General features: G+C 34.2%; 2 protein-coding genes across 2 annotated transcripts in view; one reads left to right on the top strand and one right to left on the bottom strand.

The window, feature by feature from the left end:
• Positions 1-4,167, bottom strand: part of LOC125654268 (structural maintenance of chromosomes protein 1A-like) — a 19,399-nt gene extending 15,232 nt beyond the window's left edge. The window contains exons 1-5 of the mRNA XM_048884125.2: positions 3,905-4,167; positions 2,269-2,345; positions 1,469-1,615; positions 952-1,100; positions 81-249 (exon numbers count right to left, since the gene is read on the bottom strand). Coding sequence (XP_048740082.1) covers positions 81-249; positions 952-1,100; positions 1,469-1,615; positions 2,269-2,345; positions 3,905-4,016 — 654 coding nt within the window. The 5' untranslated portion in view covers positions 4,017-4,167. The remainder of the gene's footprint in view (positions 1-80; positions 250-951; positions 1,101-1,468; positions 1,616-2,268; positions 2,346-3,904) is intronic.
• Positions 4,168-8,942: 4,775 nt separating this feature from the next.
• Positions 8,943-12,954, top strand: LOC125656218 (RIB43A-like with coiled-coils protein 2). The gene is made up of 7 exons (XM_048886823.2): positions 8,943-8,985; positions 9,171-9,398; positions 9,684-9,765; positions 10,252-10,482; positions 10,744-10,976; positions 11,615-11,842; positions 12,018-12,954. Exons 2-7 carry the CDS (start codon positions 9,282-9,284, stop codon positions 12,264-12,266), a joined length of 1,140 nt encoding a protein of 379 aa, XP_048742780.1. The 5' UTR covers positions 8,943-8,985; positions 9,171-9,281; the 3' UTR covers positions 12,267-12,954.
• Positions 12,955-19,855: the final 6,901 nt, after the last annotated feature.

The following is a 19,855-nucleotide window of genomic DNA, read 5'->3' as shown; positions in this document are numbered from 1 at the left end:
TCACACTTTCATAAGAAAATCATATATGCCTGGGTGTCCCCTTTAATGTTCTATTTAACAACTTTTGAAAAGACCCCTACCATTTGCTCTTTCAGTCGCTGATATCTCTCTGCCTCATCTTTTTCCATTTTAGCTTCCTTCCTTTCGGCAGCAATACCTTTCTTCTTGTGATAATTAAACTGAGTATCCTCCTCCGCTTTGTTCATCTCTGCTTTAGCTTTGTCATACTCCTCCTTAAGTTCACCAGATCTAAATACACAAAAGTCACACTTAATGTTCTGTGCAAATTTACATTTAAACTCGAGTTATTCCAAAACCTACAGAGCTGGTGCTTCTTCCCTGTTTTCAAGGATTAAATTTAGTTCTTTACACCAAGTAGCCAAATGGGCTACCAACAATTCAAATTTCACAAGCCCATATTTACTAGTACGTAAAAAAGAATATCAACCCCTGAAGTAAGCACATGATGACAGCAGGAAATAAATTATGCTATGTAAATGTACATATATGTAAGAACCCAAATATGTCATTTCAAATTCTGTAATTTGTTTAAATTGCTAGCTCCTGTTTAAATGTTAAAATATCTTATACAAAAAGGACTCATCAGCCTTTGATGGGGACTCATCAAATTTTTGTGGGACTCGAGCTGCTCATACATCACAAGTCCAGCAGAAACTCCTAGTGACCACTCTGTGTATTCCAAGCTCCTGATTATGCTACATAATCCTAAACATCCAACTAAACAACTTTCCCTGAAGATCCTACAGACTTCACGAAACTATCAATACATCTTTTTTCGAATTATTGATATTCCATAATTCTATATCAATATTACAAATACAAGATAATTATGGTTACCAAGTTAGTGATAATGACTTAATACACTGTGTGACAAGGTGACTGAAAATTTGTACTTGAAATATAGTTGTTGTAATCATCAAAAAAAGGTACCTGCTAATTTCTTCAAACATGACCATTCTTTCTTTTGCGTTCTTCATAGCTATACTTTCCACTGTGCCTTGGAACACCAGAAAGTTCTTGGACTTGACAAGAACGCCTATCTTTTCCAGACCATTGGCGTAGTCTTGGGCAGACACTGTCTACAAATCGTAAGCATATTTGATAATTACAAACACAAATAATCTCTAATCAACACATTCAACTATACATGTACATGCAGAATAGCATTTGACAATCTCTAGCTATTACTTTTTTCATAGGAGTCACCAATTTTATCATTAATGTAGAAATACATGAGAAATGGGCATAAATACTACCAATGTGCTTCACAAGTGTAGCGAAGCTCAGTGGTAGTATTGATGCCCATTTCTCATATATTTCTACTTTATTGATAAAATTGCTGACTCCTGTGCTCTTTTCACAACATCCAACATGTAATCAACAACAACACAACATTGTAATACTAACTTACACAAAAACGACAATATGACAATGCTTTAATCAGTACCTTTCCATTGATTTTATGGTCTGATGAAGAACCATGGATGACCCGAGTGAAGTGTGTTTCATCTCCGTTTGCCGAGTTCACGTACACAGCAGTCACTGAGGCTTTGTTGGCTGCTGGTTTCCCCACGGGAGCCCCGTGAATCAAATCCTGTTAATTGAACAAACCCCCTGCATTAGCAACAGTACTTTTATGTACTATTAAAACCTCCTAGAAATATTCCATAAAAACAAAATTAACCCCCCCCCCCCCCCCCCAAGTTGGACAATGATTCGTTTTCCCCTGTAGCTTGTTGCAAATTTTAAATCCTGTATATATATCTCAAGGCTCAACAAAGAGAAAACTATCCATGGGACAATTTGCTAATAAATTTCACCAGTCAAAATAAATTTTCTTGTCGGAATGACTGAATAAAACACAATTTTAGGTGTAGTCACCAGAAATGTTAGATTTGGTACATAACAGGCTATTGTTCACACAATATGTATGACAGCATAAGATACCTGCTTTGAACAAGATTTAAAAACAAACAGCACAGTAAGTCATTAATATGCAAAATTGTGACATGCAGTATGAATGTTGATACTGTATCATTAAAATGATGGAAACAATTTTGAATCAAATTGAGTTATTACCAACAGTTTTGTGTTTAAACGCTATTTAATTTTGATAAATCATAAAAGGATCGGACAGCAGGCACTGCCCAAGTCCTCTCAATCTTGTACCATATTGGTGTCCCAAATCAATAAGCTAAAATGCATGAAACTATTTGCAATTATTTTCTGTGAATACCAAATACTAACACTCATTCTCTTGACTCTCAAATTAGATGTCTTCTCTCCAAGTACGAAGCTGATGGCATCCATCAAGTTAGATTTACCTGCAAATTTGAAAATAACTCAGATTTTGCATTAAACATCTTTCATGCATCCCCTAAGCCTAATTAGAACGATCACAATATCATCTGTATGTCTTCATTATGCTCACCTGCTCAGCACACGAAAACATTAATGATTAATATTAGAGGTGAAACGATACAGTACCTTCTCGATTCGATGATTTTCGATTCGATACAATAGCATGTACCAAATTCTTTTTAATGCTAAGATTTTCTTATGTTTCGTTGTATTTATTGCTCTCTCCAAATAAATTCTACATAATGTAAAAACGTTAAACATAGAGCAACACTCTTATCACTTGTTCTAAAGCCGAAATGTCGCAATACCCAGGATTTATACATTGGGGTGCACTTTTCAAATCGACTGCGTCCATTTTGATACAGCAAAGTTTACTCGTATGTTGATTGGGCAATTTTCAATTCAATTGGCTAATCAGAAACTGTGTTATGAAGAGCAATGTGTGCTATGATTTTAGAACTGTATCGAACCGAAACAGACCCCGAATAAATCGAGCATCGAATCGAGACCACTACATCGCGATGCATCGTTTCACCCCTAATTAATTAGTTTTACTTTTCTTTCAAATCATTTCAAGATTTGTTATTTTTATTTGGTTACATATCCAGTACATTTTCATGCCTCTATCTGAATAAATTCACAAACAATTAAGCAAGTTAGGTATATCTTCCTTTTAGTCCTGGCTCATCTGAAAGCCAAGCTGAAGCTGCACACTTGACAAGAAATTATTTTGGTCACAATCTCTAAAACTAAAAGTCCATCATAAATAATCTCGCAAAGTCAACCTTCCTGTGTAGATTATCATTATTAATTTTATTCTAGTTTTGTGGTCCCCTGCAGTGTGCTGCATTAATGTATAACAAATTGTAATACCATAGCAATTAAATGAGAAACACTTAAGGCCTCATCTTGATGTCATAATATAATTGAAGCAATGGGGGACCTATATTAGGAGTTGAAGGTCAAGTTTAGTATACCCACACGATAAAAATCAACCTTGCCACTACCATGTCACTAATACTGTGACAGAGAAATTTGTTCCTGAACATGACTATGAAAACAATTAACATCAAATGATCAGTTTAATTCTAGTATCAGTATAACGCAACATAAGATAAATCTATTTCATATAGATATATTTCAGTTTTACTATCACTTTACTTTGAAATAGAGATTGTTGATGATTTTTATTAAACTATATTGTGCAATTTATAGTACAATACACCCCCCCCCCCTTTCTGTCCATAGCGACTATATCTGACATGCATAAATAGGAGTCCAAACCCATCATCCCTGGGCTAGGTAGACAGTAATTATATTTGCCTATTTGTATGCAATACTGTGTTAGTCCATAGTTTAATAACACTTCCTCGAGGAATTTCTCTGGACCTGCTCTTATTATGACATATACATCTAGCTGCGCTCGCTCCAACGGTAACTCCATCAACATATCTACCATATGTATGGTTCAAATAAATGATGAAATACATATGAAAGCGAGAATAATATGCATATTTTATACCAGATCCATTTGGTCCAATAATTGCAGTAAAGCGATCGAAGGGTCCAATTCTTTGTTGTCCAATGTAGGACTTAAAATTGTCTACTTCGATGTACTTAAGGTATCCCGCCATTGTTTAATTGTTCAATTACACTATTCGATGAAATATATCCTGCATGCAATCATTTACAAGTCAATTTTCCTCATTTGTTTTCATTTTCACAGTAAACATTTTAGCGCGCATAGATGGCGTCCTATTATTTTTCCTGTTGTATCCCGATCCCGATTACATAAGACGACGACGTTTAAAACGAAATTTGAAATTATTGTTTATTTAAACGGCAAAGGTTCCGCGATAACATGTTACCTATGAATCAATGGTGCTAGAACAATCACCAGCAGATTTGTGTGATTTTTATTTCTTAATTATATATCATTCATAATAACCAGAAAATTTAAAACTACATGTTCAGATTATTTCATTTTCATTTTTTTGTTTTTGCTGTATTTATGACACATGTGTATATGAATGGTGTCGTCAGTAAATTGAATTGTCTCTGAGAAAAACAAAACTAGAATTGAAAGGTATATATCAGGTTTTCATGAATTTGGTACACTGATGTAGTTCGGCACACAATATACCCTACTATGAGTATTACACGTGGAGCGCCAAATAATATAAACTCAATTAGTTGTAATTGAAGATTTGAAGATATCATTAATTCAATTATTGCGCACAATAATTGAAATATTATTGCTCTCATCAATTCAATTATTGCTCTCATTAATTATTTAATTAGTGCGCGCATCAATATGTAGCGCGCATTAATTCAATTATTGATATTATCAATTCATTTGAAGACTGATTAATGCTATCATCAATTCAATTAATGCGCGAATTGAAATTGAATTGTGCGCTCATCATGCAAATGAATTAATGATAGCTCCAAATGATTGAAGATATCTTCATTTATTTGAGTTTATGTTAATTTGACGCTCCATATTATATGAGACATATGCTATATAGATCTATATATATTACAACCTGTATAACGCGATGTTAGATGTTCTGTCAACTACATGTATAAATATTGTATTAGAATGTTGCTTTACAACTTTTGAGCACTGTTAAAATTATTAGAATATTTAATTTGTGTACAGTATTTTAGCACATAAAAATATTCTACGTGCCTGATAAAAATTATCCACCATAACTATATTCCTTGTCTTTTAATTTAAACGTTGCTACCTACCAGCGGATTAGGGTGTTTCTCTATACCAGTCAGACATGCTTTGGACATTTGAACAACAAAAAAATATGATATAACGTTGATAATTAATCTACAAATACTCATTGTAACATAAGAAGTGTAGAAAACTTTATATTGTTTTTATCAAATAAGATGTCTAAAGTTGTGAATTACTGATGCCTCCGTATGGTAGCATATAGTGATTCTGGTTCCTAAGAAAGGTCTTGTCATAAGAAATATACATGTGAAATATGAGAGCTCTTTCATACAAGTTATTCAATAGTTATGACCCATGTTAATTTAGTTCATCAACCCCCAGGTGAAGGTTGCAAGGTCTAAAAATGTTGGTACCGAAAGAAAGGTCTTGTCACGTGTGCAGGAAACAGTGACGGATCTAAGGGGGGGGACGACTTTAAAGTCACCTTAATTTTTTTTCAAATTTAAGGTGAATCGTTGTATCTTGTTTAGAAAAATGTTCTCAACAATAAAAGAAGCAATAATTTCTTCCACTCCCGGAGAAATAAATGACAAAATATTTTGATTTCTTGAATTACTTTACGTCTTGGTTCCAGAACTTAATTTTTCCCAAAATTTCACCTTATAAAAATGATAGAAAATAGTACAAAGGACTAAATAGGAGACATAATTCAGGCCCAATAAAACCTGTAAAATCCAAGAGCTTCCGAGGGCTTCGCCCCCTGGACCCACTGGGGCATCAAGGCGGCCCCACACAAAATTTAGTAAATTCGACCCCAAACGATGAAATTGCCCGTGATTACGGGAGCATAGAAATATAATCTTTTGACTTTTAATTAGTTTTATAGATTAAAAAAAAAACCACTCCACACCAAACAGAACTTTTCAGTTTCCTCTATTTATTCTCGGTATTTAAGCTGGACCAACCTATACATGTACACAGATCACTGGGAAGTGCGAGTCCCGAGAAAATTTGACTTTGTCTCGAGCTCAGTGATTTTGTATGGCATGCCATATTTATATTTGTTCCTTTACAAAAATATCTTATATAATTTATGAAAAATCTTCTATCTTTGATAAGATATCCAATAAATTTCAAATAAGATATCTCATATACATTGTAATTTATAATTACAGTTTATAAGATATCTCATAAAAAATATAAGATATCTTCTAAACTATATAACATATCTCATACACTTTATAAGATATCTTGTATATTAAACATAATAAAAAGTAGGGAACAAGTTAACCCTTCCATATACACCACCAAAGATAGGAGTCCGACAAGGTGATGTCTTAAGCCCAAATATTTTATAAATATTTTTGAACGATTTTTCTAAATTACTGGATGAAGAAACCATTGGCTATGTCAATCTTTCTGGAAAGAAAATCACCTCTCTTCTATATGCGGACGATCTTGTACTGCTTTCAGAAAACCAAAATGGACTACAAAACAAACTAAACTTACTTGAAAAATATTGCAACGATTGGTGCTTAGAATTTAATACCAATAAGACAAAAGTAGTCATTTTTAATAAAAGCGGACACCTAATTAAAGAAACTTTTGTGTTCGGTAACATATGTATTGAATGTACTAACAAATATAAATATCTAGGAGTAATATTATCCTCCTGTGGTTCATTCAAGGAAGCAAAATCTGATCTATACAATAAAGTTCTTAAGGCCTCATTCAAACTTTAAAAAGACATCAAATCTATCGATCCACCAATTAAAACATTTTTCTTTTTGACCATATGGTAAAACCCATCGCCTTGTATGGCTGCGAGATATGGGGAACACTTTCAACACGCATGCTGGAAAAAGACAGATATTTATATGATATCTTTAAAAATTGGGAGGTAGAAAACCTGAATATTAAGTTTTGTAAACATCTACTGCATGGGTGCCGGTAAAAGAAGTACTAATATTGCAATAATCTCTGAATTGGGTAGATATCCTATGTTCTGCTCTATAATCCAAAGTATTTTACTATATTGGCATAGACTTGAGATTTGCCCAGAATCATCCCCGTTATACAGTGCTTATCAAGAGAATATCAATCTGAATTCATATAATATAAATTGTTGGTACAAAAACGTTAATTAATTTAAGGAAAAAATGGGCATTTTGGTACCCAATTGTAAAAATCTCAAATTCTCATTTTTCAAAAAACAAATGAAGAATCAGGTACGGAAACAATATTTACTTTACTGGTCAAAACGGCGTGAAGAGGGTCAGAAATCAGGAAAACTCACAACATATTTTTCGTATAAAGAAAACTTTACTATGGAAAGTTATATATTTTTAGAATCCCTAGAATTAAGAAAAACTCTATGTAGATTTCGAATTAGTGCATATGACCTTCGAATTGAAAGAGGAAGATATGAATTTACAAAAACCAATTCTGGCCAGAAGATTTCTTTAGAAAGAAACAAAAGAATATGTGAATTATGTAACCTTAATTGTGTTGAAGATGAATTTCATTTCCTTACTGATTGTCCATTCTATGTTGAAGAGAGAAATATGTTTTTTAATGGTATATACAAGCTCAACAAAATTTTTATCTATCTAACAAATAAGGACAAATTTACTTGGTTGATGATTAATGAAGACAAACCAGTAATTGTCAAATTGAGTGAATATTTAGTGCAAACTTTCAGAAAAAGAAGTGATGCTTTAAAACTGCAAAAAATCATTATAGTTTATTATTCATATGTTAATTGTTAGGTATGTTGGTATAATACTAATACTGTCCATTTACTTGTATATATACATGATTAGCAATTCATATATGTATGTACTTGTTTCCCCAACATGCTGCATCCACATGCAGTTTGCAGTCTATGATAAGATAATATAAGATAAGATAAGTTTATTCCAATTTTGGGCCCAGAGGGCATAACAGTAAGACAGTTTATAAAGAAGGAAATTCAAAAAAGAAAGAAAGTTTACAACATTAACTACAGGTTACATAGACTGTAAACTGCATGTGGATGCAGCATGTTGGGGAAACAAGTACATACATATATGAATTGCTACCTGTAGTTAATGTTGTAAACTTTCTTTCTTTTTTGAATTTCCGTCTTTATAAACTGTCTTACTGTTATGCCCTCTGGGCCCAACATTGGAATAAACTTATCTTATCTATTCTATAAATGAATTTTTATAAGATATCTCATAAACCTTTTGGGACATCTTATGATACATGCAAGACATCTAATATGTTTTATAAAATATCTGATAAAAGTAAATTCATATAATACTTTATAAATATATATACAAATTCATTTATGAGATATATCTTAAAACATATATAATATAGCTCATAAACTTTAGAACATATCGTATAACTTTTATAAGATATCTTATAAAATTTATGATATATCTTTAAGAGGAATAAATATAAAAACGATGTATCATACTGTACAATTGAACCTTTTAAATTTCAAAGTCTCTCTCTCTCTCTCTCTCTCTCTCTCTCTCTCTCTCTCTCTCTCTCTCCGTGATTCTCTTCGGGATTCTGCATAAGTATCATATGGTTTTATTTGCTATTATCTATCTTTTTAAAAATATGTTGAATTCAGTATCTTTAATTATCATTATAGGTCAACTCGTACCCAAAAGACAAAAGTCATCTCGTACCCAAGAATCTGCCCATAATGCAATATATCTATGCGCATATAAGTGACATATCGCTTAGGTACGAGTTGTCATCAGTTGAAGAGGAGGAGTCAACTCGTAACCAGATTCTTGGGACTTTTACTATTTGGGTACGAGTTGACCTATTGGGTACGAGTTGACCTGGGTACGAGTCGGTCAGGGTACGAGTTGACTTGACTCCATCTCACCGGCGCGGCGATCAACATAATTATGGTAAATATTGATCGGGATCGGCAAATCTCTCGTCAGCAGTAAAAGTATAAGTTTTAAATAAATAAAATCAGTTATGGAGTCTCTTTTTCTTATAACAAAACAGAAAAATATAAACATACATATATACCTGTATTTACAGCATAAAATGTAATTTAATCTGATTGAATATATTTTCTACACTGTAGGTCCGCAGCATGTCAACTTCCGGTTAACAACGGCGTAAACTTGACAACGCTTTGCAGGAAGAGTGACATACAGACATCTTGTGGTTCCTGTCGTTTGCTGAAGGAAGAAAGATGTACAAATTAGATTTACCAGTAGATTACAAAGAAGCCGCGGCTATTGATCGCCGCCGGCGTATGGAGGAGGAGAGAAAATCGAGAATTTTCAACGCAAAGTGTAGAACAATCGGGGTAAGCTTGTTTTCATTTGTCTATTTTGTGAAATTTAAGCCATATCCCTTTTCTTGAGGGACCACCAAATTTATAGTATGTGAGATATAGAGTCCGTATGTTTTGATATGCTATGAATTATTTAATCAACAGTTATAAACATGGTATACAAATACTATATATATCACAAGTATTTACAAAAAGATGGAAAGGGGGGGGGGGGGGGTGGGTGGGTGGATATATAGTGCAGCTAACTTTTATAATATACCATAATTATATCCTCAATTTGAATTTATGCAATTATAGGTTGACACACAAGCAATTGATCAGCAAGTCCAGGACAAGAAACAACACGAGGACTATGAGAGGAAAAGAGAAATAGCATTTGGTATATATACCAGTTATCACAATAACATGTCTTCATTTGATATTGATTGGGCATAATCATGTTATTCGCACCGCGCGATAAAGTGTAAGATTTATTTTTCCTTTAGTAAGAGTTATTTGCTCTTTAAATTTGGTTTATTCCGTTAAATTACTATAGGAATATGCAAATTTTCAAAACATTCAAATATGGCACCGGTGAAAGAAGTATAAATTAAAACAACCTTGTGGGTAGTGGTGGGGGATGGTGGGGGATATTACGGAATAAACTGCGGTGCGAATAACATGATTATGCCATTGATTGCAATTAGAAAACAAAGTATTAAAGATTATGAAAGGAAAAGAGACTAAACATTTATCAAATGAAATGTTCTTAAGTATGCTCTAATCTGAAATTAGAAAACAAGAAATAAATGTTTGTATGGAATTAGCAATCAACAAAGCAGTGAAATATGCATATCTTTATGTCACTTTAATCTTTCGTTTACAGCAAATGATGCCGTAAGAAATGATAAAATCTCACAGTTAATAGAAAAGCGCCAAGAAGCAGACATGAGAGAATTAAACAGAGCAATGAATGAATTCCGCATGATGCACCAACAGCCGGATAGTCGAAGAGAGTTTGATTTGTATGATCCAGACTACCTCAAAAAGGACAAACCAGCCAGAGTAAGCGACGATGATCCAAGATGTGGCGTGTCAAGTATACAGAAATTTGAAGGTACAGTAAAGGATTTGTTTGTTATAATTTTTGTCATGTAATTGTATAGCATTTTTGGGGGCCATCAATGTTTATTTGTGATGTTTAAAACAGATCCTGACATTTATGTCGAAATTTTTACACAAAAAGTTGGCATTGTCACAGATCACATTGAAAAAGTTTGATCCCCTCCCTCTTTATGCAAAGGGAAATGGGAGCATACTCATAAACCATGGCTGGGAAATATAGGATACAATCAGATTGGTTGATTTTATTTTATAGGTGAAGATCTAAATAGCAAAGCCAGAAGGAAGTACCAACAGGAACAGCTGAGGGAATGGTCCACGGAGCAAAAGGAGGAGAGGGAACAAGCTGAGAGGAACCAGAACACAGCGGATAGGCTGTATGACCTGAAAATGAAGGAACTAGATCAGAGGGCGATGGAACTAGCTAAAGCAGAAGAGGACTGTAGGAGAGCAATTAATGTGGCCACTAAGGATTACAACAATGCCCTGGTAAAGTAAAAATTTGTAAATTTTGTTTTTGGTGTTAAGAAATTAGATCAAAGAAGTGATCAATCAGGTGATTTAAACATCAAGTACTGTTGATATTGCAAGAATGTTATTTTGTTGGGAGATCATCCTGACACAAAAATAATCTTGTATATATACAAGTACATGACCGTATTATGAACAAATGGTATGTAGTGGATGATCGTGACTTGTTGATAACTCTGACGAGGCTAGTTCATAGAATTGAAGTCCAGGATCAATGTGAACTCTTTTAGCCATTGTCTCACTGAACTTCACCGCTGAAAAATATGTCGCAACAGTCGACACATCATTAAATTCAGTCAACTGCAGTAGACATAGTGTGAGAATGCATAAGTTTGTCTGCGTACACTTGCAAATGCATTGTTGATAAAATCATGTTTGTGTCAGCTAGTATGACAAATTTTGATAGCCATGAACTTCGGAGTCGCTGTTTCAGGGCGATCTTGGAATTATTTATTGTGATATACAATAAGTGACAAAGCTATGAAAATAATCTAATTTAGTAAATATAAATGTCTCATTCTTTTAACAGTAGAGGTATTTTAAACCAAATAAAGTACTGGCACTTGGACACTGATAATTTTTTTTACTTTTTTTAGGCAAGAGAAAGAGATGAGAAGGATAGGTTAAGGAAACAGCAGGAACTGGATGATAACATGACAGAGATTGCCAATCATGTGTTTGGAGATGTCCTTACTGAGAATCCATCAGTGGCACAAAGTGCATTTGGGCCCCACAGGGTCATTACTGACCGTTGGAAGGGAATGACCCCTGCCCAAATTGAGGCTGTCAGAAAGCAACAAGAACTTCAGAGGCAAGAGAAAGAGGTGAGATTTTATATTTAGCCATAGTGCTTTTGTTATTGTTCACATCAAGTATTTATTTTCTGATGTCATGGCATTCATCCCTTCATTGGATTTTACTACTATTGAATTGGTTTATGTTGTGCAAATCCTGAGATTAGCTAAACAAAGATGGAAAAAAATTTCTTAAACTTTTCAGAGGGCAAATCAGGAAGAAAAACTAAGACAAGAGGAATGGGAACGTCAGCAGAATGCCAATGCCCGGGCAGGTATGCTAATGGAACGCGAGATGGAGCGCAAACGCAGGGAACTAGAACGTCAACAAGCCGAGGAAAATCGCCGTCTTGCAAAGGAACAGAAAGGACACATAGATTTCTTGGATAAGGAAGTCTACACAAATCCCCCCACTGCCTCTTATTTCATGCAATTTAACACTAGCACTCGATAAAGTGTTTAGAGGGATCCAGGGGGGTGTTGTTTTATTTTATTTCAATTGTTGAGAATACGAGTATTGGAGTTGTTATGAGAGAATGTATATGGTGAAAATCATGTTTTTATGAATCCTTAACTCTAGTTTGTACATGTTAAATTCTTTTCCTTCAATCTTATATCCTGTGCTTCTGAAGAGCATTTCTGTGAACATGCACAGTCATGCATGCATACCATATGTACCTGTAAATTTGATTGCATGTAAGAACAGAGTTTAATGTATTGCTGTTTCTATATATTTATATGGATCATTCTAGGTAATATGTTTTGTTTATAATAAGGAAATGTACTTTGAATCTCATTTCCAACCTTTGTCATTTAAAAGAGAAAGTATATTAATTCTAGAACAGGTTATTGTAGTGTCTGTGGCTTGTTTGAGCTTTTTATAGCAGTGAGGACATGGCATTTCATGAAATGCTTTTCATTTCACCATTGATAACATATTACATACATTTTATTTGAAAGTGCTTCTGACTACTTAAGTAGTGTATCCATATTGATAGTACATTAGTACAAGCAATCACAAGTAGAGAGGAATTGACAGGCACATGTTTGAATATGATTTTGTATACTGTATCTTGTGCATGTCATGAAAGAGGATATCTGTGGTACACTGAAAACAGTAATAAACTTGTAAATATATATAATATGTACTTGTTTTTATTTTTAATTCTTAGCTTTTATGCAGATGCTTGACGTTACAAAAATATCACATTATATTGAAAATCACATGTACAGAATGCTAATTTTGTAAGTTTTTTTGTAATGTTCAGCATCAGTACACACAGTTTCTGTTTATATGCCATTTTCGTCTGGAGCTCTATACTATTGTTTCAGAATATTTCCTTTCATTTAGTCTTAGATACTAGATTAAATAGCAAAGGTCATTGGCAACATACCTAATGTGCTGATTTTCCTGGGATGTTTACTGTATCAAGCTACATGTAATGTATGATATCTTGTTCATATGTTGAAAACTCGGTTATTACATTACCAATATTCTTTGAAGGAAATCAAATGACAGAATATTCCATGCATTTCAGTGGAAAATAAATGGCATTTAAGACTTTGAATTTACAACTTGTTTTTTTAAAAGAGATACAACATTGAGATGTTTAGGTTTCCTGCTTTGTTTTGGGATATTGTAGGGTGTTTTTTCTATATTTATATATTTTAAGAATATGAAGTTAAAAACCTTAAAAAAAAAGGAGGGGGAGATCTATCATAGCACAACAGAATAACAATGATAATATTATATATATATATATAACATCGCATATTGCCTGGTTTTCGACTGGTTTTTTTCTCTCTCTTTCTATTTAGGATATATATAGTGCTTTTCTTTATTCGTATATTGAGCTTTAAAAGTTATCTCTCTTTGAGGAAAGAAAGCTAGTACTGTAATTTTCTTCATAATTTTATATTCTCTTGAGATTTATCTAGAAGACTTTTTAGTGTACACAACATATTTTCTTATCATAAACATCAAGGTTTTAGCAAACTATGATAATAATTCTACATGCTAGTATATACACCGGTAATTTGTATGTATATATGTACACACAATTTCGAAGACTTATAACAGTGCATTGAAAATATTTTGCTTATATATGTCATTAATAGTCAAGAAATCTATATATACATGTACTTTTTATTTTCCCCTTTATTCCCCCCCCCCCCCCCCCCCCCCCCCCCCCCCCACCAAGAGGTCGTTTTCTTATGACTTTCTAAAGGCAAGAAACAAGATTTTGTAGTGGCGAATTTACAAATAATGTGAGTAAAACTACAGATTTGGCACCAATAATGGCCGAGTATTTTGGGTAATACTTGACTTTCACTTGTGCCCCACCCCCCCCCCCCACCCTTAAAGTTGAATGAAACTTAAACAGAACCAAACTAAACTAGCAAATACATGTACATATACCGCGTGTATTGAAAAACCACCAGCCCATGCAGTTATCGTGTGAAAAACGACCTACATGTATATTCAGTAATGACGGAAACAGAATTTCAAACCTAAGCTGCACGTACCTATACGAAGACAGGACAAATCTGCAATACAACACCATTAATTGATCTGATTTCATCTTCATATATGCTTGTTGAAGAAACAAAGCTCCCCATTGTAAATACTAGTGTAAAAGACCCAATCAGATGATTTTCATAGCAAAATACTAGGAGCGCATACACACCCAGTAGGAGATGAATTGTGTCAATGATATTCTCTGAAATAATGATAAATATCATTTTGATGGCACTATTAGTTTTGGCTTAGATATTTAAAAATCACAGCTGATTTCGGAACAAGGAGCTTCCTCAATATTTTCTTTATCTGAATATCGCTCCAAATGAATAAAACGACTCTATAGATCCTCAAGTTGAAATCACTTTTACGGATTTCTTTTGCCTACGTATACGCTTCTTTCTTCTCTTTATATATACAGGAACGTTGAACTGAAGGAGTGGGAAAAGGTCGGGGGGAAAGGGGTCATTATAAGATTTTTTATTTTCTTTTTAGAAATTACACAACCATCAATATTTGAAACTCTGTCAAAGAGTATGACCATATGTAAGTTACTTTATGGGATCCTGACAGCTGATTCCTCCTGACAATGGTCATACTCATATATGCATGAAAGGTGGAGATAACGAACAATGATCAATCTCATTAATCCTATAAGCAATGCAAAATAGATAGTTAGGCAAACACGGACCAGAGAGAGAGAGAGAGAGAGAGAGAGATAGAGAGAGAGAAGGCATTAAAGGCCAAAATTTGCGCAATATTAAAACACTCTACCTTACTCTTGCTCTGATCGATTGCGATTAGTGTCACCAAATTCAACCATCTTTAGATTATTTTTCGTACGTTCTCTGAATTTCGGGGCAATGGGAAAAAAACAACAACAACAACAACAACAGATTTCTAGAAACAATCAATAACTGTTATATCAGACAGGAAACAACAAAACAAACAATTCCATATTTTAGAATTCACTATCTAAAAAATTACACTGAAAAAAATATGACCAATAAACATATTTGAATTAATCATTTTTGGGAAAACGACTGATTTTACATGAAAAATCACAGATTTCTGGAAACAATGAATAACGTTTATATCAAGCAAAAAATGACAAAATAAACAATTCCATATTTTATGATTCATTATACAAGATTACATCGAAAAAATATGACCAATGAATATGTTAGAATTCTTCATGTTGGGGGAAAACAACTGATTTTAACACAAAAAAGCACATTTCTGAAAACATTTGGTTTCTTTGATATAATACCTTATTACCTTAAATAAGAAAAATAATGAAGTTATGATTTACACAACATTGGTTGGAAATAACGAAATTATCCGCTGATGCTTCTTTAATGCTAATGATCCCAGGGTAGGGAATTTTGAATTTTGAACCCCTGCAGAGTTTTGACTTTAGGGCAGGTCCTGAATAGCCATACAGTGTTATTTAACACACTAGTGAATCATATTAGGCATCACCGGATACCTTCGTTATTTCAACCAATGAAAATTGTCCTTACGTTAATAGAGGAACAATTTTGTTTATTTTGGGAAATTGACCCCACCACTTGTCCGAGATGTGGACTGTACAGAAAACAATAAAATGTACTTTGATGGTAATTTTTCAATGTTGAAATTTGACCACACCAGAAATGATCTCTTGAAGATACCGTGTCTAAGAGTAATTTTTTATCAAGGGTCAAAATTTCACGCTTTGGAAGGGTAGTTATTAAAGGTCTGGGTTAATTTTCAACGTTAAAAATTGATGAAAACAATCGATGAAAAATGACCCCTGGGGTCGTTTTTCAACGGGGTCACTATCTAATGTTACACCGACATACTTCATGATACGCGTTAGTGCATTATATCATATTGAATTTCGTCCCATAACTGATTTCGACTTCTGTATATACAAACTAATAACTGAAGAAGTATAGTTAAATCAGCTATGACACAAAGCTTAACAAACATATAATCGTATGACAGTCCGGGATCTCTGTGTGCCTTTTTCGCCGAGTTATGGCAGTGAGAGGGTAGACTCTACCCAGTGAGAGGATGTAGGCAATGGGGAATAACTCAGGACTTCACACTTTACCAGGCTGTGCAATTCTTGACAAGTGGAACTATTGTACCATTCCTGCACGTCATTTACAGTTGACTCCAGCCTTTTTATTGACTTTCGCAATATAATTTAGACTCCAAGGACTAGCGCATCTCTAGACCAGTGTGCTCCGCAGGCTGGAATAGCCTGGTATCAACTACTCTTTTATTAAAACATTCCATTTTTATGATTAATGATTACAATGAATAATACACAGTCATACCTAGTACACAATAAAACATTATTATAAAAGTGCAAACATTAAATGAGCCATCTGAAAATTAAGTTATCTCAGAAATGTACAAGTGTACAAAGTGTCTGACCTGTATAAATGGAAGTCAGAGACAAAAGTCTGTATCAGCTGCTGAAGACTGCTACCTCTAGATCTGTTCCTCACATTTATACCTCCGTACATGTTCCCGAATTCCTTACCTTATTTGTTACATTTGAAAAATATACGCATTGTTGACATTACTTTTATATTCAAATTCGAAAACAACACAATGCTTTCATTAAAAAAAAAACTCTTTAGTTTAACATTGCATATCCAATTTTACCTCTAAGATTTTGCATATTTTTAATTTCTTTTTTTCTCTCTTGTAAATAATGTATATAAATATTTGACCTCTGGTCACTCATTTCTTGTATTCCGATTTGTTACACATTTTCTCTAACAAAAGCAACTTCACCCCAAACAAGCTATAAACATACATACTAATAATCTCCCTGTCACCTCTCCTCACTGTGAAAAGTTCATACATTTTCGTTCAGCATCTTACTGTTATTTTTGTCCCAAATTATTTTGCCAATGTCCATTCATTCCTTACCCTTCTCCCATATTTCAAAATTTTATTATCTGTTTACTGCATTGCAATTTTCGTTATGAGATAGCTTCATGAAAACTATACCAGCGCGAAGTACTAGTGCAGTTCATAGCCCTTGGGGCTAGCGACACCTTAAAAAAAATCAGGTGACCAATTAATTAGGCATGTGGGCCTCTTGTTACTAAGAAAGTTACAAAAAGTCATTGTTAAATTCAGAAATTCTACAAACCATCTACTTCCTGTCGATGTAGGCAGATGAAGAAATATTCAAAGAAATGAACGTTATTTTAGAATCTACATTGTAATCAATTTGGAGATGAATTTCATTATATTCTGGAATGTAGAGAAACTTATGAAATCAGTGATATTGTCTGTTCTCCTTATTTTCTCTCTGTTTGACCTATATACTATTTGTACATAATTATGTGTATACGTGTTGCCTCATATCGATGAAAATCATCTGATCTTGACTTGTCTCCATATTTGGTAATGATTTCCATATTTGAACGAGATAAATGGAAATAGTCCAAGAAGGACAAACTCTAAAAGCATAGCAGGATATACTAAATCTATTTAATTTGAAAAGTAAAAGTACATAAGTATTTAGTTTAATGTTAACGGATTGTATCAACTGTTTTGAGTTGGGGAAATTATTTCATTACCAGGTGTGGAGCTAGGCGTCATTGATGTTTCCCTACATTGAATTTATCTGAAATCAAATTTACTGGGCCACATCGTAGGTGTTCAACCTACTCTTCTTGTTTCTTGTTCAATGCGTTTCTTTGTTGCTAGGCAACGGTTTTAGCTGGTGGCAAAACTCTACCAGATCCCATAGTTTGTGAGAAAATCACTTTGAATGTCGCGTCCGATGGTGAAGACGACGACTTTTATCCAGTCTGTGCTGTTACAAGATCGATGACCAGAAAAAGAAATCGAGGCTTACCATATTCAACCCCTTGGTATTATGACAGTTGGTTAATCTCATGAAATTGACCCCAGTTACATTTTCCTGTTTTACCCTGATGGTAATTTACGTGAAAACATACAGCCATATAACAGCGAGTCTCCACTGCAGTTACACCAGGACAAGGGCACCCACAGTAGAGAGCAGTTACTGTCGGAGGAAAATAAGACCCTACTATTGTCCAACTGAGCAAGAGGACACGTCCGCCAGAAGAGGCCGCCAAAGTCGGAGAGTGCTAATACCTCAAAGTCGGGATTCGTATGCGAAAATGGCGACAACCTATTGCACCCCAGGATGAAGTATGGCGTGGTGTTCATCAGATAGTGGTCCAAGTAATATATCGTAGGGACATCATGAGTTTAGCTCAAGACACACCCATGGCAGGTCATTTAGGTGTCAATACGACTTGTAATAGAATTTTGAGTCATTTTATTTTGATTCATTTTTATTGGCCCAATTTGAGAAAGGGTGTTTCTGAATTGTGCAAGTCGTGTCATGTTTGCCAGATGGTTGGTAAACCAAATTAGAGGAGTGCCTATGACCATTCAGTCAGACCAAGGTTCGAATTTTATGTAAGGGTTGTTTCAACAGGTCATGCGTGAGTTAGGTGTTATGCGCTATAAGTCTACTGCTTATCATCCCGAGTCGCAGGGGTCTTTTGAACGTTTTCATCACACCCTTAAAACTATGATAAAGACGTATTGCTACCAGTATGATAAAGACTAGGATGAAGGGTTTCACATTCTTTTATTTGCTGCTCGAGAAACACTTCGGAGTCTTTTGGATTCTATCCCTGTGAATTAGTATTTGGTCATACAGTTAGAGGTCCTTTGAAATGGCTGACTGAAACTAGTGCTCTTAATCTGTTAGTCTATGTATCTAATTTCAAAGAGAGACTTTATAATGCACAAGAAAATCTCAAGAGCCGAAATGAAAGTTTGGTACGACAGAGATGCCAGGAACAGAGTTTTAAAACCAGGTGATAAAGTTCTTGTATTTTTGCCTGTTCTTGGTCATTCATTACAGGCCAGATATTGTGGTCCATATGAAATTAAAAGCAAGGTTAGTTCTGTGAACTATGTAGTTAAGATATCTGACTGGCGTAATGGAAACCGATTTTGTCACATTAACATGTTGAAAGAGTAATTTGATAGATGTTACCGAAATTTTCCACTTTGACAAATGTTAAAAGATTCAAGATTGTACTGAAAATGACATTACAGTAGAAACTAGTGAAAAATGTCCGCTTCTCTGAAATTCTTGCAAATCTTGATGCCAAACTTGGACATTTAAATTCACACCAGAAAGTACAAGTTCAACATCTCATAGCTAATTATCCTTCAATATTAATGAGTGTTCCAATAAAGACGACCAATACTGCTGGTCATGATGTTATAGCGGGTGAAGCTTGGCCGATGAAACAGCATCCTTATGTTTTGAATCCATGGAAATTACCGTACTTCAGAACAGAAGTGCTGTACATGTTGGGCATTGACATTATTGATCTGAGCTCACCTTCCATTCTAGTACCGAAACCTGATGGTACCTACCGATTTTGTACTGACTTCAAAAATGTGAATTCTGTCACGAAAGCAGACTCGTATCTGATTCTTAGAATCGATGACCGTATTGA

Source organism: Ostrea edulis, chromosome 7 (genome assembly GCF_947568905.1).
Source record: "Ostrea edulis chromosome 7, xbOstEdul1.1, whole genome shotgun sequence".
Classification (NCBI taxonomy): Eukaryota; Metazoa; Mollusca; class Bivalvia; order Ostreida; family Ostreidae; genus Ostrea; species Ostrea edulis.
The sequence above is the reverse complement of the archived record's forward strand: the minus strand, read 5'-3'. Positions and strand labels throughout refer to the sequence as shown.

What these genes read in the sequence shown, in the direction of transcription:
- LOC125656218 (XM_048886823.2), top strand. Translation starts at nt 9,282, where the DNA reads ATGTACAAATTAGATTTACCAGTAGATTACAAAGAAGCCGCGGCTATT. An exon ending in CAAAGTGTAGAACAATCGGG is followed by an intron (nt 9,399 to 9,683) that starts GTAAGCTTGTTT and finishes ATGCAATTATAG; the next exon opens with GTTGACACACAAGCAATTGA. An exon ending in GAAAAGAGAAATAGCATTTG is followed by an intron (nt 9,766 to 10,251) that starts GTATATATACCA and finishes TTTCGTTTACAG; the next exon opens with CAAATGATGCCGTAAGAAAT.